The sequence below is a fragment of the Uloborus diversus genome, chromosome 9 (genome assembly GCF_026930045.1).
Source record: "Uloborus diversus isolate 005 chromosome 9, Udiv.v.3.1, whole genome shotgun sequence".
NCBI lineage: Eukaryota > Metazoa > Arthropoda > Arachnida > Araneae > Uloboridae > Uloborus > Uloborus diversus.
Genome location: NC_072739.1, coordinates 41,984,488 through 42,011,276, shown reverse-complemented (window position 1 = coordinate 42,011,276; position 26,789 = coordinate 41,984,488). Strand labels below are relative to the sequence as shown.

General features: G+C 31.1%; 1 protein-coding gene across 1 annotated transcript in view; it reads left to right on the top strand.

Annotated features, from left to right (window-relative positions):
* The window catches only part of LOC129229879 (tubulin--tyrosine ligase-like protein 12), a 41,915-nt gene extending 18,157 nt beyond the window's left edge, over window positions 1-23,758 (top strand). The window contains exons 6-15 of the mRNA XM_054864256.1: window positions 5,532-5,685; window positions 7,414-7,553; window positions 9,897-10,084; window positions 10,165-10,389; window positions 14,180-14,291; window positions 14,552-14,703; window positions 14,784-14,862; window positions 18,580-18,648; window positions 21,530-21,668; window positions 23,492-23,758. Of these exons, the coding sequence (XP_054720231.1) occupies window positions 5,532-5,685; window positions 7,414-7,553; window positions 9,897-10,084; window positions 10,165-10,389; window positions 14,180-14,291; window positions 14,552-14,703; window positions 14,784-14,862; window positions 18,580-18,648; window positions 21,530-21,668; window positions 23,492-23,637 (1,404 nt within the window). The 3' untranslated portion in view covers window positions 23,638-23,758. The remainder of the gene's footprint in view (window positions 1-5,531; window positions 5,686-7,413; window positions 7,554-9,896; window positions 10,085-10,164; window positions 10,390-14,179; window positions 14,292-14,551; window positions 14,704-14,783; window positions 14,863-18,579; window positions 18,649-21,529; window positions 21,669-23,491) is intronic.
* The last annotated feature ends 3,031 nt before the right edge of the window (window positions 23,759-26,789 follow it).

Below are 26,789 nucleotides of genomic sequence, written 5' to 3'. Positions count from 1 at the left end.
GACAATTTTTAATTCCCCAGTTCCAATGCAAATAACATTATTAAACCCCTGTCCTGCGGACACCTCTATATTGCAGAAAAAAAATTTGTCCTGTTAGTGTCCGCATTAGAGGGATTTTACTGTAATTTGTTTTAATTCCAACTTGATTAATCATACCTTTTATTTATTTAATTTAAAAAATTATTTTTTTGTAAAATTTTTGACACAAACAAAATTGTATATATATAATGCGTAATTAAATTTCAGCAGGAATTTAGTTTTAAAAACTTATATGGACAAGGAGGTTTATACTACTATTCCAATAAGTTCAAAATTCATCACATGTGTGTCAGTGGTTCTTCTTAAAACATAATTGGTACTTGGAACTCGGCCGAGTAGTGAAAGGCCGAGTACTCGGTAACTCGGTACTCGGCCGAGTAATAAAAGGCCGAGTACTCGGTACTTGGCTACTCGGCCAAAGTGCTACTCGGTACGTCTCTAAAAATAATGTTAATGCTATAAAATCATGATACAGTAGAACCATTGTTATTCAACCCTCATTTATCTCCAGATTATCTGGATCAAGTTTGAAGCTTTAAAAAAAAATGTCTGTTCACATAGATAATTTTAAAATGTGATAGTAAGAATGTAACTTAGTGAGGCAAACATTTGCTTTTTGTTTTGATTAATTGTGCAGCTCATGCTCACATTATACAGTAAATTATGGTTATCTAACAAACACCACTGCAATTGAATTCTAATGATAAAGCTTTAGATTGACGGTGCTTTATTCAAAGCACACCTTTGTTTAAACTAGAAGATAGTAGACAAATTCTTCGTGAAGTAATGATTTGAAAAATTGTTTTAATCTTTTTTTATTTCTTTGAAACAATTCTGTGTAATTTTGCTACTAAATTGGGTTTTGTTTTCGTAAGCGGACAGCAAGCCTGCTTATTTAAGACCTTGTTTATTACCCATACTACCCAAATTTTTTGATCATTTGTATTACTTTTGGCTCCAGTTAGTTCAAATCCACAAGGTTTTACTGTATCCACATGAAATAGAGTGTTGATTTTCTTTATGTTGCTGCATTTCTCAAAAGGACAAAAACCCAAAATTACATATTCGTGAGGGCGGTTTGCGAAAAATATCTTGTGCATAACGCTAAGTTTTTTATTTTTTCCAGCTAACCTAAGCCGTCAAAAAATAATGCTGTTGGAGAAAAATACATGCTTTAATGTACAATCAAAGCATAACAGCTAATCCCATATTTAATTAATAGTTACTTGAATAAAATTAAAAACTTAGCATTATGCACAGGACATTTTTTCAAGAATCTCCCTTTAATGCTTTTAGTTTTTTTTATTTTTGAAAACTAAAAATTATGCAAATGTAACAAAATATTAACATCTTTGAATTATCTGCTCATGAAAAACTTTTTAACCAACAAAAGTTCTAACTAGCGTCATTATTCTATTCATTTTTTTAATTTGTATATTTATTTTATTTTATTTTTAAAATTTTTATTTTTCATTTGTGTGCAGCACGATTATAGTAGCAGAAATTTGAGGGGGGGGGTTACAGGAAATTTGAGTCTCAAAATCACTCCCTTTGTGTTTCAACGCAAATGATGAGAGTATAGCACATTTCATAGACTTTTAGTGTTAAAAAACGAATTTACACAGAAACGTATTTGCTATCCCATTGTGAAATATTTCAATTTACCAAATTTTTATCAAGTATCCAATTTTTTTCTACTAAACTCATGCTGCATCAATTAAAAAATTTTAAGACATAAAAAAATTGATGGAGATTTAAACTCTTTTGCATTAAAAGCTTTTAATCTGTAGTTGTTTATAAAGGTGTCAGGGCAGTGGCGGATCCAGCCGATTGTTTTGGGAGGGGCCATTCGAAATTTTTGAACAAACTCCGAATTCCCTAGAAATTTTATTAAAATGAAGTTTTAAAAACTCAATTTTCGGGGTATCGATACATTACTTGAGAGAGTGGTTTTAGGATTCTCCCCCGAAAATGTTTCAAAATTTAAAATTCCGAGTAATTTCTGAAAATTAGGAAACTAAAAACGCATTTTGTCTATTTTTGATTATGTACGGAGAAAGGCCAGGCTTCGGGCGCTGGCCCCAAAATACTTTTTGAAAATAAAGCTTAGAAACCAAAATATTCTGAATATATACATTGAGAAGTCAGAAGAGGAGGGGTGCTCTTCTAGCTCTTCAGCTGTCAAGCCTAAAAATGCACCTTTAGGTAATGTTTGCTTGTGCAAAGAAAGTGTGAATGTGTTTAGAATCCTTCCTTCCTGGAAATAATTTGCCTTTAAAACTCTAAAAATTCGATTTTTTACTATATTTATACATATTTCAGAAAGGAATGGAGGATTCGTGAGCTCCTCCAAAAATCTCCTTTTAAAGCTATCATCACGATATAAACAAGGGAGGGAGGGGGTCCTATCAAAAATCGTTTGTAATTAAAGTCCCAAAAAAATTCATTTAAGTTGCTTTTAAGCAAGTTAAGTGAAAAGGGCTGGATAAGCTAGCTTCCGTTGACATTTTTTCCAAATAAAAGACTTAAAATGCAATTTTTTTCTACATATCAAGGCATTTGTGAAAGGGGGTTCTTCCCCTAGTTTCGAAATTAATGCCATAAAAACAAAAAGTTACGCTCTCTTTGGTCTTGTGAACAATAGGTATACTCTGAGAACAGCAGCATTTAGAGATCGTGCAAGTATCTGTAATTGGAATCAAGAAATGATTAAAATATGGAGAAAATTTTTGAAAATAAAAGTTTTGTTTTGAGGATAGGGACATAATTTATCTCCCAAAAAAAAAAAACCTATGCTTCTTTTTCAGTAAAATGCATGTGTTAAATTTTGTTATCTTCTCATATTTTTTCTTTTTTTTTTTCTTAAAAAAATTCCTACAATCACAAGGCTTTGGGAGGGGCCATGGCCCCAATGGCCCCCCTCTAGATCCGCTACTGTGTCAGGGTGTTGTCAAGTATTTGCAAATTTTATTTTCAGAGAGCAGTAGTCTACAAATTTACACCCAAAAAAATCAATAATTTTACATGTTTACCCTCTTAAAAATTATTTTAAAAATTCATTTATTTTTTAAATTTTTGCTGGAATAACTTCCCCTCTAAAGAAAAACTATATGAGATATGATACCTCAGAATATTAATAGTATGAGCTAAAATTTGTTAAAAATGTGTTTTCCAGTTTAAAAACAATAACTTAGGCTTTATGAATATTTTAAATTTGTTTACTCCAACCTAAGTACAGCAATTTCCAGAAGAAACACCGTAATGTTTCCGTGTTTAAAAGCTACATTTTCAGAAGTGCTGCCTTTCTGCCTATGTGGAGTTTGATAATCGACTGTTTTGTTATTATCCTGATTATAGTCAAACTCTATTAACTAAACAATAAAGAAATAGATACTAACACACAGGCCTGTCATTTTCAATATTTCCAGGGGGGGTTAAAGAGTATATATTCAATACGAATTATACCAAAAACCACAGGCACAAGTATGTAAATACATTAATTTCTCAAAGCCAAGGGGGGGGGAGGTCAATTGCTAATTGCCCCTCCGAACTGTGCCTAAATGAGGGGGCCTTCTGTTACAGTTATATATTATCTGCCCATTAATTAAAAGCTTTAATTACAGTAAGCAGCCGACTGTTCAATATGAGCAGGAAAAGCCAAGTTCCCTGTTTGTGAATGTTTGGTATTGTTCATTGTAAGTAAATTAGAGCTAGTAAGAATGTAATGTAAAATCTTGAAACAAATGTAAGGAAGCAAAAATTTAAAAATCTGTATTTATTGATGTTAGTTTAGAATAAAAAGAAACGATAACAGAAATCGAGATTACAAAAGCAAACCAGTAAAAAAAAATCATTGCTCATTCTGGTCGGTAAACATGATTATAAGTTTTCAATTTCTTTCTTTGTGAAAAGCTGAAAAGTATTTCCAAAAAAACACAACAAAACGTTCATGATTTTTCTCCAAAAATTGGAGATTGATTTAAAAGCAGGATTCCGATTTTTTTCCTTTAAAAGTTGGGGGATAGAGCTTTATGCCAGTATATACGGTAAATTCTAGCTAGTCTTCTTAATGGTTATTTTCTTCCCTGATGATAATCCCTTGAGTTAGTCATTGTTTTTAAGTGTGGCATATCTGATCATTTTAAACATTTTTGACACATTTTTTTTCGGGATGCAGTGTTTCTACCAGAAATTGTTGTATATGTAGCATCAATTTTGTGTACTCGGCGGGACATGTACATATAAAAACATTTTTTAGAATTTTTAAGTGTTGGGGTTTGGCAACAAGGTGCTTTTGATGCAAATTGAAAGTGTAAACTTTTATTCAGTTGGACAGTGTTAGCATAAACCCCAGAATTTTACTGAGAAAGATGATGTGCTTTAAGAGAATTTTCAGAAAATATTTATTTACAGTTTAATTAGGATTAAGTTAACTCATGCTTTACTTTAAATAAAATAATAAGTAATTTGTGTTATTTCCACACCAGTCAATTTTATTTAACATCAATTAGCATGAAAAATTTAACTGAAGCAGCATAGTGTCCAGGGTTCGTCGATATATATCGGTCAATATATATTGTGATATATATCACGATATATATTCGATATTTATTTTGAAAATATCATGATATTTTGATACTTTCGATATTTATTTTTTCAACTATAGTATTTTCAATACAAAAAGTATATTAATCACAGTAATATTGTTAATTTATTATTAAAAGTAGCTAAAAAGTTATTTACTACATTTTTATGATGTATTAATACATTATTAGTATAACAAAGTAACATAATCTTTCTCTTTTATTTGTCTTTTATATTCATAAAATTATTTGTGATATAACAATTTTAATTCATATTAAAATAGATTAATTAAATATTAAACAGAAAAAAGAAAATGTCTTATGACGGCAACAACAAATGCATATTATTTATCTCTGAATCACATATAACTGCAAAAGTAACTAACAGAAGAAAAATGAGTAAAACAGCTAATGCTAAATTAACTCCATTAAAATTAATAGAAATGTAGAATGAAATAATAAAAAAATGAAAGAAACCTTAATTTTAAGTCTACATATTGTAATTATATTACAAGAAAATAAAGTGATTTGAGGACACATTTACTATTTTGAAGACTTTGTGCTAATTGAAAATATCGGATATGTATCAAAATATCAGATATTTTCGAAAATATTATATTTTTGAACCCTGTTATAATTTAACCAAAGACAACTGAATGATTACTCTTTCAAGCAATTTGGGACAAATCCTAATAGTAAAACATCGCATACCAATTTTCCATGTGCAACTTTGAACCAGCAGTGCAACTTTTCTGCCCCCTGCTGATTCAAAATTCTCAAACTCTTTTCCTCAACAGCATTCACTCCACCCTAAGGTAGATGTATATCAGTAATATTATGTAAGCATTACTGCTAAAAATGAATTTTGAAGGAAAGAATTTTTATAACATATGAATTACTCTTTTACAGTCATCTTCCTTACGCTGTTGGTTCATCATGGATGAATTTGGTTCTCGAGTACAACGTGCAGAAGACCCAACTTTTTCCATTGTACCTTTCTTTTATGCGCCGCAAAACATTATGTTCTGCTTAATGTTTCCTAAATGCCACATTGATGCAGAAGGTAATTCTCATCCTTAATTTTCTGTAAGCAATTAGAATTTGTTTGATAAATTATGTCAAATGGAATACGGCTCAGTAAATAAAATGGATGTATGTAAAAACTTTAAAATCCATAGTTGAATGCCGTATTTATTATTCTCTTTAAAATGTATATAGTTTTTTGTTTCTTGAATATATTCCTGTATATTTATGTACGTATATAGGTAAAAGTATTCAAAATGATGCTCAGGTGACAAAACATTTCTTCATGTTATGAGAATGCATCAGTTAAATGATGCATGGAGAAAAAGTCAAATAATTTGTTGCTATCAAATAGCATTAATTTGACATACAATAAAATTATGTTTACAGTTTGACACAAAACATAGCCCACCTACCCCTACCCTTATACTTTCAGCTTATTTAGTAGCATCCAATTAGCACTTTGAAAACTGAGTAGTAGATAGATATTCTTTAGTAATTTCAGTGCCTCTACCTATGCAAATAGTAATTTTGTAACAGTAGCAACTAGTTTAATATGTTTGCTGTCGTGAAAAGAAAAGTGAAACACCTGAGGGAGAATGTAACTGCAGAAATCATGTACATTTTGTTCATTCCATAAGCAAAATCTTACGTATTGATTTTTTTAAAGAAAATTTTTAAAAAATACCGAATGATTTGTTGGGATTTGGGTATTTTTTTGTGTTAATTGATTTTTAAGGGTAATTTGCATGTTGCTTGTAGGTTGAATGTGATACGCAATTACATATGTACCACCGTTGGTGCACAATCTGGGGTCGTTCAGGGAAGTGTAATTTTTGAAAAAAAAGTCACAGTTTTGGGAATCATAGTTTACACTGCTCATATCAACCTGTGAAACACAAAAGCCATTGAATAAATGATACCTTTTATTGCTTTTCTTATGTACTGAATTTTGGGCCATGTAAGATGCTTTAGACATAATCAGTCCCCCCATGACAGAAAGCTGCCGACAAGGCGACATTGTCGCAGAATGAGAGAGAGTTTGGGCAAAAAGATTTTGCACTAAGGGAGGGAAAAAAGAAAGGGAAAAAAAGTCAGCAATAAACCATTCTGCAGAACAATACCAAAAGATAGCTGTTTCATGGTAAAAAATGTAATTCGACTACAATTAAGAAAAAGGCCTGATTTTCTGCGAAAAATAAAATTATTACAACATTTTACAACAAAAAAAAAATTGGCGAGCCCCAAATCGAGCGATCATTGATGACTGGAAGTCTGCAACATCAGAGATCGGGAGACCAGTTCTAACCAGAACTTCTCCCCATGTAGAGCGATTTTAAAGCAACCTTGTGTTGATGAAAAAAGAGTGGTTTCATATTGAGGCACATGTTTGTGTTTGTGTGAAAGACTTGTGCTGACTTACTTTTGAGTTTTTTTTTCACCTCTGTTGAAAAAATTAATTTAAACTCTTAAAAAGAGGCTTATTTGCAATGTCGTAGGTTGCAACAACAGAAAACAGCTGGAATACTTGATAAATTTTGTGGTACTTTGGACTAACCAATCATTATTCAAACATTCTTTTTGTAACAAAAAGAAAATAAACTTTGTTTTTAATTATTAGTGATATTATTTTTTTTTTTTTTTTTGAATGGCAAAAAGAGTTAAAGTGCTGTATCATTTATACATAATTAAATTATTGAATGTTCTTTCCCTTCTAAATTTTTGTTTTATTGATTCTGATGTTTGTTTTTATATATAATGTGTCTAGTGGAAGCTACTTATGGTTATCCAAGATTTAACTCTACTCTCCCAGATGATCTGCAAAAAGTTTTAAAATATCCTTGGGATCCTCAGGACTTATCTCACATTGATTTTAATCTCCAAGAACCAGATGCTGATTATTTTGCAGTATGTAATAATTTTTCATCAATTTTTATTTTAGTTTCTTTCGATAGTTGTTTCTTTATCACATTTATAATTCTAATTGGTTACAAACTATCATTTAAGTCAGCGGTTCCAAACCTTTTCCCCTATGCAAACCCCTTCGATACTCCAAAAGAATTTGACGAACCCCTTGGGTACTAGGCAATAAGTAACAAGCAAAAAAATAACGCACGCACACACATAGACAATACAATTTGGGAGATTTTTTTTCAGCTTGATGCTGATCCCTACTTTATAATGAGAGCGAAAACATAATTGCAAAACCTAGAATTACAAATATTGCTACGAACTAAAATGCTGGCTAAAAATAAATGCAAAACAAATTCACCAAAAAATAAGCACAGTGATTATTCTGTGTTGAGCTTCAATCAACTTTTAAAAAAATCTGAAAATGGAATATTTGTGGAACCAAGAGGCCAAAGTTTGGCTGAAATTTTTCTGACACAAGGGTACATTTATCTCTATTATCACCAAATCAAAAGTCAAATAAAGAATGATCTTTAAAACACTTTTCTGGGAACTGTCTCAGATCAAGTAAATGTACTTTTTTCTTACATGAAAGAAAATGAGAAAGAGGAGTACAAGCCTAGCTGTTTGATAGAGATATATTGCATGCTTTAATTGTTTGATTGCTGAAGAATTTTCTTGTAATTATGCTTTAAGGGCTCAGTAAAATGTGTATATTGAAAAATAAAAAAAGCGTCTATGTTCAAAATATGCATTTACTCTAATTTTTACACAAAAGGTAATTTTTAACAAACAGATTATTTTTTTGCTCACCTACCACAAAAGACATTTTCTTCACAAATTTTATAAATTCCTTATTTACATCGAGTGCAAATTAGTTACATGGTTTAATTCTGCTGATTTTTTAAAAAACTGCTTCAACTTCACACTGCGAAACATTCACCTACGAAAGCTTTTTATAGTACTTAATTTCTAATACTTCCTGTGGTATTTTTGGGTTGCTAGCTATTCTTTCCCTTTTTTGATAAAGCTCAAAGTAAATTGTAGAATATTTAATATGAAAATTATAGCTACAAACAACAGCGTGATCTCACTTCTATGCATTTTTGACACAAAACAAGAGCAGAGCGATAGCTCTTCCTCAGATTCAAATTAATGGTAAAGAAACTAAACATACAAATATTTTTAACGCACACATGTGCTCTATGTAATGTTTTCATCAAGTTTAATCAACCTATAAAAAGCTTCTGAGGAAACAAACGCTTTCAAATTATTTTATTTGAAAGACACAAGTCAGCGTCAGTTCTTTTTCAGCATGGCTTCAGTAATCTCATTCTCAATGGAAGCGCTAACACCGGCGCTTTGCAATGACAGACTAAATTATCTAAATGTAAAATATGTCAGGAAATACACAAATATTTTTAAGATTAGAGTTTCATCTCAAGTTTTTGAAGATGAAAGAAAAGGAGAAAGTTTCTGACAATTAAAGAAAAACTAAAGGTTATGTGCATGAACAACTATAAAATGCGTTGAAGGCAGGGCAGCATGACAATTTGGTATGAGTGAATCTTCCATATGTACAATTAAAAGTCAAGAAAAGGAAATTCATAAAAGTTCACCGAGTAGTATCTAAGGAAATGCAAAAATTATGAAAATTGAAGCTGCTCTTGTATTGTGAATTTAAGAAACCAGGAAGTGGGGTGTTACCATAGATGGAAACATTATTTAAAAAAAAAAAAAGTGAAGCAACTGTATTGTTTATTTAAAAATATATAAGAATAACGGTTTGATCAGGCAGCATAAATCATCATCATCCTTACTTTTTTAAGTTAAACATTATTACTGGATCTATTATACATTACAAATAGTCTATTTGTTTTTCTTACTACATACTGTACTTACCATACTGGTTTATTTTGTGTCTTTATTTCCCATTGATCATTGATTTTGTGCATCATAGCAGTATTTTGGGTTGAATGAAACTTTTTTTTTAAATACAAATAAGAATTCAGTTTTTTATGTAAGAAACAGCAATGTATGGTTGATAAATGATTTTTAAGTTTTAGGCGGTTTTTACAAGTATTTAAAATAATTGAGTATATTTATAAAAGTTTTTACACACACCCTTCGCCACAATGCGAAATTTTGACTTACGCGAGGGGTCTTGGAACGCATCCCTCGCGTAAGTCGGGATTCGACTGTACTTGTAAATATATTTTAAAAAATCTGGTTTTAGTAAACTAAATAGTATTACACTCATAGTTTTATTATTGCTGTTATGTATTTTTTTAAAAAAAGACACTCTATTTTATGCACAAATATTTTTTTTTTCCATTGTAGTCTGGACGCCACCAAGAAATAATACCCTGCAGTGATAAAGTAGTTCCTCCAAGCAATAAAACAGTATACAAAGTGTATTCTGAATACCCTGATGTTAAGAAACACTTAACTCATCCTCTTTTCAAAATGACTGATGAAAAACTAGAAGCTGATATACTGTGGCTGTCAGAACGAATCTATGACTATAAGTTAGTACTTGAACACCTAATACTTATATTTTTAAAACTACATGATAAAAATTATTAACTTTTAAATAAAATCTTTCTAGGGAACTTCTCAATTCCCATACTGATGCCTTTTTTGTCAATCAATTTCCATCCGAACAAGTCTTGATAAATAAAGATTTGCTTGCTGTTGTATGTCGTAGGTGTTGCCAAAACTTGCCTTCAAATATTGATTTGCTAGAAGCAAACCCAATTTGGTTACCAGTTACATATAATTTACTGTCAGAGTTACCTCAGTTTTCATCACATTTTCTTCATAGGGAAAAAAGGTAAGCATTTAAGACCTCTCTTTTTCTGTACTATATTTTGTTTTATATGCTAGAGAATTGTACTGCCTTGGGCAGGTAAAAGGCAGTACAGTACCCGCCATTAATAAAATCACTGGATTATAAAATCAGCCGCTTTTTAAAATCAAATCTGGAAGAATCGAATCATTGCAATATCGAAACATGTAAAAATTATCCTTTAATAAAATCACTATCGCTGTTTCATAAAATAAAACTTTTGAACATCATAAGTAAAATATTGATAAAGAAGCACCAAGAAGTGAAGGAATCAGTCTCAGAACATGAGGAAATTTCAGTACCAAACTTCAAAACATGTCAGAAACTCGTTTGATGTGGTACAATGCAATATAGAGTAAAAAGGAAAATATAACGTTGAAAATTACAAAACATTTTGTTAACTTTCAGGCGATATTGAATCTTCATTCTTCAATTCTGTTAAAATATTGGCGAGTTTGTTTGATTAAGACCCTTGTGCAAATAACAGAATTGAAAATTACAAAAAAAAAAAAAAAAAATTACTTTCAGACAGTATTGAATCTTTATTCCTCAATTCTGTTAAAATATTGGCATATTGTTGTTTGATTAAGACCCTAGTGCAAATAAAAGAAATAATGTCAATTGTAATTTGAAACACTTCAACTAATAACAAATGAAAAATTCATTTCGTTTTTAGAATATTTAAACTTCAAAACCTTTCATTTTTAAGGTCAGTGCCTTTTATGCCGGTTTATAAAATCAGCCATTTTATAAAATCAAATGATCTCAGAACAAGTGTGATTTTACTAAGCGGCAGGCACTGTAACTGTAACATTTTCAACTTTTTGCATTTTTATCATCTATTGTAAGTTAACTTTATAGTACAAGCTTGCTTATTTGGTTTCCTCTGAAAAAAAGCATGAAAAAAAATCTAATTCAAACATTTCCCTATTGTTAGTATTATTCGTATTGAATCCAAAATATGTTTCCTCAAATATCTCAAAAACTCATTTTGGCAGATACTGCCCAGAGCAGTGTATTGGTTTTATTTTTTTTAAACCTTTTTAATATATTTCTAAGTAAAAGAACGTATAGTATGTGTCCTCCATATAAAAAAATCAAAAATGAAAGTTTTAACAAATTGTGAAATTTGTTCAGTAACTCTACATAATTCTGCTTGCAGATTTTCGGTTGCTAGTTAGAAACATGCAAAATTTCGCTATTTTTAAAAAATCTCTAATTCCAGGCTTTAAAGCTTACTAAATCTTGGTTTCCACTCTATGATTATAAAAGTACCACCCAAATAAGTTTCATGAATTTTAAAGCACTTCTCATCAGAATCACACATTGTACTAATAATAATAATAATAAGTTATTGATAAATTTATATGACTTAAACCTTTTTGAAACTTTAGCTGTGCATACTATTAATCCAGATCACACCCAGCATACAACACATAAAAAGTAGCTAGCTTTGGAGAATGATAGCATCCACACACTTTGTTGTTGTTGTGCTGGCACACCACAATGGCAATTTGGGGTGCGCTGCTTCACTTTTCCAACCGTACCGTAATTTGGTGTGAAGTCCGACTTCTACAGTACACACATGCCATAACAGGGTGGCGACAGATCAGGGAGATCAGGGAAATATCAGAGAATTTCGAAAAAATAACAAAAAATCAGGGAAAATTGATTTTATGAAGAAAGAAAAAAAAATTTTTTTTTGCTTTACAAAATTAAGTATCAAAATTCCCTACGCATTTTCTGCCAATTATCTGTTCAAAAAAAAAAAAAAAAAAAAACGTAAAATTAATGAGGAGCGATTATACACTGCCGCATAAATTTAAATCTTTTTTCCTCAACGTCAAAGTATTGAATCTTATTTATTAACCGCAGGATGAACTTCCTAAGATTGCTTCTGTGTCTGTTAGGTTGTTTATTTCACCTAGCTTGAAATTTCCTTTCACGCTTTCGATCTGATATAAAATAAACAACCATACAGGCAAAGAGTAAGCCTTCATTAATGCCTTAGCTCCTTTGCCTTTATTCCATTGTCTCGAAATGATTAGCGTACTGTAATCACGATTTCAAGAAGAAGTCTTTGGTTTTTCAATTAATACTGGTAAAAGCTTAAAAGCTATTACTTCTTCGTGTTTTTAATTTAATTGCTAAAATTGAACTTTCAATAAAAAAAACTTAGATTTTTGCCGCTATACTATTTGCTGTCACCGCAGATTATAAAGGTTTTCTTTTCTTCAGACTTAAATGTTTCTTTTATTTTATAACCAAGTTGTATTCTTCTTTTATATATTTTGAAGTTGACTAATTGCTTTTTTTTTTTTTCTTGCATTTCAAAGTTGTTTCTTACAAAAGCAATCTAAGATTTTTTCGTTACCTACTTAAATCATTTGAAATAGTTAACTTGTGTAATTAAGTAAATATCTTTATTTTTTATTGTTAAAATGCTGTATTCATTCATTAAAACCTATGTTCTTGATTAGAGAAAAGCTCCCTATGAATGGATGTCAAAAGGTTTCATCTGTTTTGCATAAATGTCAGTTAAATAAGAATAATTATATTACTTCCATTCTTTCACTATTACTTGTTATTCTTGCAACAATTATTATACTGTTTGAAAATTTAGTTCAAAATAATTTCAATTACTTCTTCGTTCTACCATAAATACACATATGTTTTTAAGAGTGATTTTAATTTTTCATATGTTAATACATTCTTATGCTAAATGGTTTCTAGAAGTAAAGTACTTTTTAAAAATCTTCTATAATCTTTCCATGTAGAAAAAATTTAAAGTACTCTTTTGTAGTTTTTTTTTTTCCAAAAACAATTCACTTAATATGCTTTTTTTTTTACCATTTTGTTAAAAAAAGTAGCATCTTTTTAAAATATATCTTTAGTTCATTAACTTTACACAACTTAACACGTTTAAAATACTGTATTTTATACAAACATACAATGGATTTCAAGTAGAGCAAAGGAAGGAAACCATTATAATTGGTAACGTAAATCAGGGAAATTTGGTGAACTTAATCAGGGAAAAGTCAGGGAACTTTTTTTCACAGTTCCTGTCACCACCCTGCATAAGGACCCGTTTATAGGGTAGGCAACCATTCACAGCATAACAACACATTCCCACAAAGAAAGGACAAGGACAGAAAGTACATCCATGCCCGAGCCGGGATTCGAACCCAGACCTTCCTGTCACAATCAAACTTCTCTGACCTCTAGACAAGGCAGGCGACATCCACACACTTTAGCATATAAAAATGAGAATTTAAAAAAAAAAAAAATAGTGAATGCTTTCTCCCCCTCCCTTCTCTTCAAGTTTAAGAATGGTGATAAATTTAAAAATACAAATGTGACAACCAGCGACAGGCTCTGGGCCCAGCTAGGCTGATCCTAGTCAATTTATTAATCCCTAGTGAAAATCAATGGCCCGCTTAAAGCTATCTAATCTACCCTCTTGCTCATTACAGCCTCTTCCAGTAAGCTGTTCCAAGTGCCCACAACTCTACTAAAGTAGTAATTTATCCTAATTTCCAGGTTAGCCTGAGATTTGAATTGCTTAACACAATGACCACTTGTCCTACTTTCTGTGCAAAAATTTAACTCATTAACATCTTTCATTTTGATAAATTTAAACAACGCAATTATGTCTGCATTATGGTTTGCATTCAACTAAAATGAGAAGAAAAAAAATTCTTGGTGTTGTTTTTATTTTTTCCTGCTATCAAAAGAATAATATTAACTCCAAATAGTTAATTGCTTATTATTTCAGGAATATGAAGAACATTTGGATTTGTAAGCCTTTCAATTTAGCAAGAGGAATGGAAATTTACATAACTGACGATTTGAGCCAAATCATCCGGTTGAGTGAAACAAGACCATTAGTAATAATATTTTCATCAATACTACCCGCATAATTGAATATGTCATAATAAGTTAAATAATTTAATTTATAATATAGCTTTTTTTTTAGAAAATTTAATGTTTAAAGATCATTAACTAATTGAATAGTTTTTCTGATTGTCAAATTTTAGCTATTGTGATAATGTACATACGTAGTTTTTTATTCACATATTTAATACAAAGGCAATTTTTTTAAATGCTTTGTTTTCATTTCTTTTCACAAGAACTTTTTATTTTTCAGGTGGCATGTGAATACATTACTGATCCAGTTTTATTTCCCGTTGAGGAAATTGGATTAGTAAAAATGGATCTTCGTTTTATAGTCTTGTTGAGAAAAGTACTACCTTTAGACTTGTATGTTTACCAAAGATTTTGGATTCGTTTTGCAAATAAGTGAGTTGTGATACATTTTCCCCCTTAACAAGTTAGTAAAAAATATGAAAACTATTTCTAGTTCCCATTTTATGTTACAGGCCATTCTCATTAGATGATTTTGAAGATTATGAAAAACATTTTACAGTCATGAATTACAACAATTTTCCACTGAAACAAGTAAATAATTTTTCCTTTATTTTCCAGTTAAGTGCTAAATTATAGCAAATTTTCATTTCCAATAAGTAAAAAATTTCATCATGTATACAAAACTTGGAAGCATCCTATGAATAAGATAAATAAGTATCTTTGTGCTGAAAAGTAAAGTAAGTAATAACAGTGTCAAAAAAGCACAAATTGCAGATTACTGCAGACACATATTTCGGCATTACAAGGAATGCCTTTTTCAATGCAAAAAGTAATGAGCTTATGGATGAAAACACATCCGACAAAAGCCAAGAGCTAGATAAGCAAACAGCTTAAAAGATAAAAATAGCGGATTCACCAAACACCAGTGAGAAAATTATAAACCAATAAAGAACCAATAGAAATGCGAACAAAGGGCAAGAGCTCTCTCACAGGCACAGTCAAGACCCAAAAAAAAGAATTCAATTGGACAAAGATTAAGCCAAAGTTGAAACAGAAAGAAAAAGTCAATAACCGTGAACCTTTGAGAAAGGAAAAGCTGAATGGAAGAAAAATTGCATTTCATTTCTGGATGTATTTGTTTCTTGTACTGAAATTGCTTTTGAAACTACTGTTTATCGCAAACTTTTTGCTGTTTCTTTACCTCCTCATAGACTATCGCCTCATCCTCCAAATCAAAAATATTCTGCTTTCAATTCTTTTGTTTATTGTGCTATTAATATTTGTTCTTAATGTGGAACTTAATTATCTTAAAGCTGTAGCAATTGATAGAGACTATCCGCCAACTTTGATTGATTCCATTTATAAAAAACTTTCAAATAAATCCCAAACTAATGTTCTTTACCAAACTTTCATCAGAAAGAATTTGGTTGTTTTGCCATTCTTTCCATCTGTAAGCTATCAGGTTGCTGACATTCTAAAATGTTTCTAATTCCAGTTGTGGTGTTCTCTCCTATTAACTTTCATTCTCTTCTCTTAAAGATCCTAATCACCCTCTTAATTGTTGTGGAATTTATAAAATTAATTGTAGCTGTAAACTTGCCTATATTGGACAGACTTGGCGTGCTTTAAAATTTCGCTTGAAAGAGCATCAAAATTATATGAAAAAACAGCAATTAAATAAGTCTAGTATTGCTCAACATTGTTGGGATTTGAATCACTCTTTTGATTTTAATTGTCTTATGAGATTATCCAAAAATGCCCCAATTCATCAGATCTTGACTTTTGGGAATCTTTCCATATTTTGAGGGACAGTTCTAACTTAGTTAATGATCTTAAAGCAGTTCTGTATTTTCCCAATGTTCTGGCTCCCATATCTTTAACACTGTCCTACCCTATCCATTTTTTTCTATTTTGCATACTTTTTTATTTTTATTTTTTCCATTCATTTATATCTATCTTGCTTTGTTTATTTTTAACTTTTTTCTCATGGGTTGAAATTTCCCCCCTTTTCTTCTTTTTATCTTTATTTTTCCTTTTCTGAAAATTTTTTGTTGTTTATTTCATTTCCTGATGTTTTTCTTCCATTAGCTTTTCCTTTCTCACCGTTCACGGTTATTGAGTTTTTGTTTCTGCTTTGGCTTAATCTTTGTCCAATTGAATTCTTTGTTTGGGCTTGACAGTGCCTGTGAGAGAACTCCTGCTCTTTGTTAACGTTCCTATTGGTTGGTTGGTTTATTTGGTTTTTATGGCGCAAGAGCCCTGTGTTCCTATGGTACTTTATTGGTTTATAATTTTCTCATTGGTGTTTGGTTAATCTGCTATTTTTATCTTTAAAGCTGTTTGATTATCTAGCTCTTGGCTTTTGTCGGATGTCTTTTCATCCATAAGCTCATTACTTTTTGCATTGAAAAAGGCTTTCCTTGTAACGCCGAAACACGTGTCTGCAGTAATCTGCACTTTTTGCTTTTTTGACGTTGTTACTTCTTATTTTACATCCCTTGAATGCCTACTGAAATCCATTAAAGTCACAAGGTAATATCTATACCTTGGAGCAAGAACCAGCATTGTCAGATTTGACCGAATTCAGATTGTGATGGAAATCTGACCATGAAATAGTGAACTCATCAGTGCAATAACAACCAATGAATGTAATGCAGTGCCCTAGTATTGAGTTATAGTAATTACATTTACCTAAGTCCTGTAATCTTCTCTTTGTTTAACAGTCAGTCTTTTTATTTAGAGCCAAAATAATTGATCTCAGTTGTAATTCAAGTATGATTAAGGTAATTTAATCTGTGTACAAACCTAATGTAGCCTGACATAATATTTTGAGGTGTTCAAAAGTTTGCAGGGCGCAGACATTAAAGTTAGATAGAAACAGGGGAAAAAAAAACATTTTGGTCCTCTTTTCTCAAAACTGATATTTTTGACATTGGTTGCTCTTGATCAAAAATATGATTGGAGAAAAGGTGTCATTACAAGGAACACACTTCATTCCTTAAGAATGTTCTTTCATTAAGTACTTAAATGAAGGGATGTTACTTTAAATCACATTCAATTTTCAGCCTTTGTGACATCAACTATGCATCCTGACCAACCTAATTTGTCTTCAACTTAACAACTGTTAATAAACAAAAACCTGAAAGGGGGAAAAGGTTTTTAATTAAAAAAAAACATTTTAAATAATTAAACAAATACGCATTACTTCGTTGATCACTGATAAATAATAGTTCTTATCACATATGAATTCGAGAGTTTTTTTTTTTTGAACTATATGAAATTTTTAAAACAATCTGTTGCACCATTTGTTTCTACTTCATCTCTTAATTAGCAGTTCTCAAAAACGAGTATGAAGTTAACTTAAAACACTTTTCCTGACACCTAAAGTAATCCCTTAATATTGGGTTTCAGCATTCTTGAGTTTTGATTATTAACAAACCTCAAAGTAATGCTAAACCTAACATTCACGCACAAATGCCTGGTGTATTACTTAATGTTTCTCATTTCTTTTTCTTCAAAAGCTCTAATGGTAAGCATTTTGAATATTCGTTTTATTTATTTCTGATTCTCTCCAGAAAAATGTAAAATAACATGAACTCTGATGGTATTTGAATATTTTTCGTCTCTAGCTCAAGAATTTTCTTTCCCATTATTAAAAGTACATATGTTAGTTGGTACCAAATTTGAAATGTCACTATCATTCTTTTGCATTGAAAAAGCAAAAATGGAAATGAAAAAAGAGCAAATTTGAGTTTTAGAGAAAAAAATGTTTGAAGGTGCACACATTCATGGTCTAAATTAATTTTGTACCAATTTCACGAAAATTAACCAAGTGGTCTTGGCCCTCAGTGAGATACTAACTGACAAACTTACTGTCTCATATTATTAGTAAAGACAAATTTTTATATTAATGGAAACTAATGAAGAGTTAAAAGGGTATTACTTTAACTAATGAATCATGTAATAACTCTGGATTGAACAATGTGCAGTGAGAAGCAAAGGGATGTAAGTGGCAAAACTAAGAATTTGGAGATAATCAGTACAAATAGTAAGAGAACCTCTTCTCTGTCTTGGGGCAAGAGATAGTACTAGTAGCCCTGGTACGTGCTGCTGTTCAGCATGATTTAGGGGGGGAAATCAGTGAAAGCTTACCTAGGACGTTATCTTAAAAAACATTTTATTCAAAATTTTGAAATGTCCACTTACATCCCTTTTCTTCTCACTGCCTCATATGTATGTTTTTTTAAAAAATGGAAATTATAAGTAACTTTGGTAATACTATTAAATTATGTTACTTTTTCATTTTAGATGTATTGTCATGATTTTATTAAAAAATTTGAAGATTATTATTCATCTTATAAATGGTGTGATATTGAGGTAAGTTTTTGTTTTATTGAATATGAATTTAAAATATTGCATATTATCCTTAAGATAATTAAATGCTAGGTACAGTAAACCGACTATCCGCGGGGTGGATTACCTTTCACATTATTTTTTTTTCCTAATTAAATTTAGATAAATGCACACATTTCAACTTAACAAGTGCATTCAGGCAATCATTCCTATTACTTTCTTCCCCTTCTTTCTGATGACAATAAACCTTCATGGTCACCGAAATTCTGATCACTAATCATTTAGATCTCTTAATCACTGATTCTTAGATCTGTACCATGTACACATGTAAATGAGTAACCGAACCAGTCGTCTTCGAAAAAACTGCCATCTCTTAAGCGTTTTTAGTATAACCTAGCTTAATCTGTTTCAACTAATTCTGCTTGCACCATTTACTAGCTTATGTGTAACTGTTTCCTGTTTGAATAATGAGCAATCATTTTTAAGCTTTTACATACATTTCTTACATAAACTGTTATCTCTTAGCTAAAGTTTAAATGTGTGTGAGATTCATTGATTCTGGTAAGCTCACATTGATTTTTAACTATTTAGTGGATTATGCACAAATTCACTTATCCGCGGCTACTGAGCCACCCTATTCCGCGGATAATCGGGAGTTTACTGCAGTTGAAATTCAAAGTACAGTGCTTATATTTAATAGGATTTGCCTTAGAAACTGATTCTAAAATATTTAATCACCTTTGAAATTCTGGAGTTTGGAGTTTTATATTAATATGTCACCTAGAATAAATTGTCTGTATGATAATGATGTTCCTATTTTCAGTGATCAGTTAAACAATATAAATTGATCCACTGACTTTTACAATTTGTTCTTGAAAACTTTTCAAATACATATTCAATAACTTATAAAAGCAATCAATTCAAGCTGTTTGTTTTTGGTATTTTGTTTCTTGAATAGGATAATTCCTTTTATATTATTTATGTCTTATACCAAGGGTCTGACTACAGGAAATATAGGTATTTTTAAGGGCCCTTCACAAAATTTTGATTAACCAAAGGACCCTTCATGGACTCATTATTTAATAAATGAGTACACAAACCAAAAATATAATCTATATTGATAGATAACTTTTGGTTTACGTTTTGAAATTTCACAAAAAAAATTGATTTTCACAAAAAAAAAAAAAAAATTCTCAAAAATAGGACCCTGTGAAAAATTCTGGACAGACTCCTGTGCACTTGATGTTATGAAAAATTGAATATAAAGGAGAGTCTCAAGATATCGAGAAGTTCAACTTTGACCCTTGCTAGTAGGAATGCAGTTTTTTTCGTTTCTTCATGGAGCACCATTAATTTTTGAAGCCACAAATGCAACCTCTTTTTAGATATCTAAAAAGAGAGAACACCATATGCTGTTCTTTTGCACTATGAAAATTCCTGTATATTGTTAAACTAATGGGAAACTATCTGATGTGGATACCTCATTACATCCTTGTACTGTATACCATAAAATAATGAACATTTTTAACAGCTCAAGTTGCTGACTGATGAAATTTAAAAATATAATGGTTTTGCTATTAAAAAACTTCTTCAACTGCATATTGCTCATTTGAAAGAAGAGTGCCACAAGATGAAGAAATGAACCTTGACAGGAGGAGCCTTTGAAGTTGAGCTCTTCAGGAAATTTGCTGTTAGAGAATTCTATTTGCTGTGCTCTCCGGTGATTAGTATTTAGAACAAAAAAATTGTCAGTATTTTCCAAAGATAATGTCATTTGAAGCCCTTTAAGCGAAAAAAAGGAAATTAAAAATTTCGTATTGTGGCACTCTTCTTCCAGACGAGTGATATAGTAAAGTAATTAAGGGCGATAGGAGGGCTGTGTCTGAAGCACAAGTCAAGAGGCGTGAAATATGCCACTTGAAATGTGCTAAAGACTAAAAACTTGTTACGACAAAAAAGAAAATCACAACAAAACTATTCGAAACTTACACCGAAATAGACCAACAGGATATTTTTTTTTTGTTTATTTTTTGTTCACATGTTTTTATGAGCATACAGACATCTTAGAATAGATTCACAAGTGATTAAAATGAAAATTTTTCATTGCCACAATATGTCCTTTACTTTGTGCTAGGAAATAAAAGGTATGTATGAGGGTCATCCAGAAAGTAAAGAACGATTTTGTATAAAAACTTAATAGCTGATACAAAAAAGTAAATCTTTATTTACTTACTGATTGATACTTAAGTTACCTTTCTAGACAGACACTGTTTAAATTTAAGCACTTGTCATAGTGTTTTACAAGCTCTTCTATGCCTTCTGCATACACAGTAGCCGCCAAGATGTTGAACCAGTCATTAACAGCTTCTTTAAGTTACTCATCACTGCCATAGTGCTTTCCATCCAGAAATGCACTCTTTTCAAACTGATGCTTCGTTCATCATATTTCCATACACCTCAATGATTTGTCTGTAAATTTCTATTGGTTGCAGTCTTCTTACATTCAAAAATCTTACAACACTACGAACCTCACACTTGGCAGAATCATTAATTGTAACAGGCATACAAAAGTCACACAGTTGAGCAATTACTTGCCATTGGGGATTTCGACTAATGCCAAACTGAAGCAAAGCAATGCCAAGGTCAATAATCATGCGGCTTCGGTAGTAGGAGAACGCACCCACCCGCCAGCACAAAACACTTTACTTTCCGGATGACCCTCGTATGTACGTCTTTTGTCGTCCTGATAGGATAAAATTGCAATTGTTATGACTTTCCCGATATTCCGAGTTTTCAGTTATCCAAGCTAGTGTCAACCTCAATTACCTCGGATTTTCGAAACTCTACAGTAATTAGAACTTTTGACCCATATTAATAAACATATAATTTGTTTTATGGTTAACAGGAAAGCATTTATGAAATGATCAATGACATTTTTACTGCATCAACCCTTAAGGAACCCCCTGCAGGCATTGGAGATTTTTCTGCTTCCAGAGCAATGTATGGACTAGATATTATGCTGAAATGGGACAGAAGTTATGATGGTATGTTACCAACATTTCTATCTTTACTAATTTTGAAGCAGCGAAACCTCTGTTCCGACGAAAATCAGTCGTTACAGGTGGTGGTTGCTTACAATTACTTTCATTGAAAGAAATAATCGGTATATTACATTAGCTCTGCCTTAGCCCTCTCTCTGGCTTAGGGGCACTAACTTACTGCTAAATACCCAAGCTTTGCCTTCAATTTACCAGTCGAACCTCACTGGTGAGATAAATTTACTTTATCTACCAGTTGGCTCTCTCAGCTACAATGAGATGACATCTGCCTCCAGCTTAGTTAAACACCAATCCAGACTGATGAATTCAAACAAGAACAAAACTGCAGTCTCTGGATGTGATAGCTGGGCTGTTTGGAATAATGCATGTAAATCAATATTTGTTCAAAAACAATGTTAAAGAGATTAATGTATGTTATCATTAGAATTTTATTTTTGAAAGTTGCCATAAGGGACAAATAATTTCATCTACTTGTATGTTAGGATTTTTGTCTTAACATTATTTTAAAATAAAGAACTAATGTAATAATTTGTAATTCCGAGCATTACTGTAAAATTTCCTTTTCGATACTCATTTTTAAGAAAATTTTGATTTTATCCTAAGTTAATGCCAAAGCAAAATTCTTAATATATTTTTTAAGTAAACAAATATTCTTTGATGTTTTTAAGCAAACTTTTACCCAAAAAACAATCGGTTATCGATTTTCGGAGCAGCATTACAAGAATTCTAATCTTATTAATTAAATCAACTCTGTTCTATTAGTATCATAAAATATTGTATCTACATAGAACCTGTTTCTTGTCTAGTTTAATTGATACATATATGATGAATAAAAATTCAACATCACCATGAAAAACTTGAGTTATTTATTCAGAACAGAGGCAAATTTGTAAAAGAGAGCGCATAAAATAAAATTGCTGCTTAACATATCACAGAATATTTACTATTATACAGGGGGATTATAATTAAAGTCTCCCATTTTCAAAATGTTATCCAGACTTATTTCAAATTCAGACTGTATGTACTTGAAAAAAAGGGGGTGAGGAGAACCCTGTAATGCTGTGACCGCATCTACTGATATTGAAACAATTCAGGCAGTGGGAAGCAAAGGGATGTAAGTGGATGTTTTCAAGTTTTGAGTGAAACGCGTATAAAGATAAAGCCTTAGGTAGGCTTTCATTGATTTTTTTTTTCTAAATCATGCTATACAGCAGCACCTACCAGGGCTACTAGTACTAACTCTTGCCGTAAGACAGAGGGAGAGGGTCCCCTGCTATTTATACTGGTTAACTCCAAATTTTTAATTTTGTCACTTATGTCCCTTTACTTCTCATTGCTTCAATTGATTTCCATATTTCACTTCAAAAGAACCTGTCACTTTGAATTTCTTGATTATTTTTTTCCACAGACCCCATAACCTCAGACCATAGTCTTTCTTTTATAACTTTTAATGGCCAGAATTTCTTCAAAGTAGATAGCGCACTGTTGCCATTTTTGTAAAATAGCTTTGCAAGCAGAACATAATATTTCAGACTTGTAAAGTTTGAAACTTGTTTCTTCTTCTTCCATACCATTTCCTCCTTCTTTAAGTGTTGTGGATTCAAATTTGAAGCCATGGTGACCAGTGCTTCTTTTTTGTGCAGCATTTTAATAACAGTAACCCTATATATAAGTGGCAGAAAAACATTGATAGTTTAATTTCTTATTCATGAATTGAATTAAATTTCTTAATTATATTTATGTGTTCAAGTTTTTCCTCTCACTTTATTCATTATTTACTATTTATATCATTCATTTATATTTTACAGTTCCAAAAATGATTCCTGTGATTCTAGAAGTAAATTTTATGCCAGACTGCAAAAGAGCATGTGATTATTATCCAGAATTTTATGATGACATTTTTAGTGTTCTATTCTTAGATGATGTATATAAAAAGCATGTTAAGAAAATTTGAAGATATTGTTCCCCAAATCTTTCTACACCAATTGATTTTTCTATTTGTAATTTTTTGAATTTTGTAACTCAACATTTACCATCTGTAAATGAAGTTTTAATAAATTCATATTTTACTATTAGTGTATTTTATCAATTATAAAGCTTTATCTCAAGACTGAGAGGAAAAGAATATGAGCATTCCAGTTGATTTCAGTAACAAATATTTTGTTAGAAAATTAGTTTTTTTTTTTATTTTCAAGAATAAATTAATTTCAATCATTCAGTAACAGTAGATACAAGTTAATGATTATAAAATGGGTATCACATTGAAAGAAAATGTAAATATTTTCTTTAGGAGGTTAAATTAAAATTAAATAAAATTTTCCTTTTTAAAAAACCAACAAATTATATTTGTTTATTCATAAGCATAATTTTTCTTGACTAAATGTATCATCATTGGTTATCTCTTTGGAAATGAGAACAAAAATAACAGTCACTATATTTTAAAAGAGAAAAGGATTACAGTAGACCCCAAGGACGCCCATATGCAAAATTTTAAGGGGGGCTCAGATATTTTCCCCATGGTTTAGCAGGATATTTTCCCCATAGAAACAGAGTTCAGTACAGATTAGAATTATTAAAATTTGACATTTTTAATAACTTATTATTTGCTGGAAAAAAATGTTTTTACATTTTTGCAAAGAAAAAAGAACTAAAAGTAAGGAAGTTCTAATTTTAAAGGGGGGCTTGAGCCCCTCTTGCCTTATGGGCGCCCTTGTTTTACGCAAGGGTTACATTCCACGGAAATGCCGCGTAAATTGAGAACTAATACTAGTGTTAAAATAGGGGTTTGGTTCGGTAGATAAAAAAAACTACTTTATTCTAGTGATGACTAATTGTGTAATAAGCTTATTATGTACTTATATTGATTTTTATGCACTACGTGCATAAAAATCGATTGACATAAAAACATCGATAGACGCAGAAAACATAAATTAATTTCGTGTTCTGTTTATAAAGGGCAGCTGTCTTTGATAGTCTTTTGACAGTCGTTAAGAATTTTTCTCTAATTATTTGCAGAGCATTAACACATCCATGACCACTTGCGTCATTTCCGTGATAGAATCTTCCTTCACTAACAAATCAGAAATATCATTTCTATTGCGTAGGAATGGCTCAAAATTTTCAATGTGAACGTCTGATTTTATAACTTGATTTTTGTGAAAGTACCCATTTCAAAACAAGATTTTTGTGAAGGTACCGAAAAACGGTAGCAAAATCAGCCTGTACTGGGCCCTTACAGTGTATGCTATTATTTATTCATCTTAAATGTAGAAAAAGAACTGAACGCGATTCCCCACGGGTAATTGCAAGCTGAAAAATATCAAGATAAATAAGAAACATATAATAAACATTCTGTATCAAAAAAGATAGGTAGCTTTTTATTGAATACTACACATTGTTACTTACAAATAAATAATAGGAGAATAATGCAAGATATGAACAGAAATAAAAATAAGCAGTCATATTCTAATGTTTTGGTACAAAAAATTCTAATAGCATAAATAAGGCACATATCAGACAAATACTACCAGAACAATAGCTCCCAAATTTTACTTCCTTCCATTACTTATTGAGTCAAACGCTTAAGAAGATATTTTATAGAAGGGATTTGACAGTATATTAAGTGAAAGAAAATTACAACTTAGTCCTTTATTTGAGCATTACAGAATTTATCTTCAATATAATGTTATACAGTGGAAACCTCTATTTTACGTTGTCCATTTCATACATTTTCCTGCTCCCAATATCATTTTCTGCTAGTCCCTGAAATTCGTGATAATATTAACCCTTAACAGGGGGGAGATGCGGTCTCACAGATCGCTCAAAAGTTCATCCCACCACCCCTATTTCATTTTCAGTCCGATTGAATGGTTTTTCCAAACAGCTTTTTGTTTTGAGACCTTGAACACCTCCCTTGCTTATCAGTATCTTTTGGCAAGTGCATCTGGTTTAAATTTTATTGCATTCTTAGAAGCGGTCTGTGATACTGCACCTGCCCTTCAGTGTCACAATTTTCGGCAGTAGTAGACATGGCTCTTAACGTTAGAAACTGTGGATATAGGTTCATTTAATCCTATCCGCATTATGTGGAAGAGATGCAAAATATTCTAGATGAGGTGTAGAGTTGTTTGACATGTTCAGAAATGTTAAGCAATAATGTGAAGACAATGAAGGCTGAATTATTCCTCAAAATACGAAGCAAAATACTAATAGTTAAAGGGCAGTCAAAAATTTCCCATAACGTGATATAACCAATTTTCTGGTACTAAAATGTTCTGTATATATTAGAGAACTAAAATGAAATCATTAATAAATGATAGATTCATGTTAATTATGAGTAGATAGTTATTTACTACAGCATATGATTTTCTCGAAAAATCTTACGACTCTAGCAAAATTTCTACGGAAAAGTTATATTTCGATTTAAAATTCAAAAATATTTTTTCCCCTTGCTAATAAAAGTTCAAAGAACATCTGTGGGAAATTAGAGGAATATATCATTACTACACTATTTTTAAAAAAATTGCAAATAGAGCGGTCTCTGAGACCTCACGTCCCGTTACGTCCTACTTTTTCACCTCCCCTGTTACGGGTTAAAATATTCCGGATTTTTTGGTTATCTTTTTGTAGAACATCTGTTTAATACGTTTTTCTACAAACAGGTCAAAATCAGTTTTCAACCACAAAACTCAAAGGTATTTTTTTTTTTAATTTATATTTTTCCAGGATAGTTTTTTTTTTTTTTTTTTAATAGCTGTCTGAAGTCACTCTGGCATTATTTTTGTTAAGTCTAATTGTCCTTTGTTTGCAAGAAAGATTTCCTCTGATCCCTGAATCTTCTTTCCTGACAATTAATGACTAGAGCTGCTAACACTCTGCTTGAAAATTTTCTAGAAGTTGGTGACACATGAATTGTCTCAGCTCATCACAAATTCCTCCAATATCAGATTTACTACCCACTTTCCATGCTAATGATGAAGACGAAGAAGAAAGAATCGAGGAAGCAAATTTTCAAAAAAAAAAAGGTTAGTACAGATTGTGCTATGAATGAAATTGTGTCTAAAAACTAAAAACACGTAAATTTTTCCCACTACTTCATTGAATAAC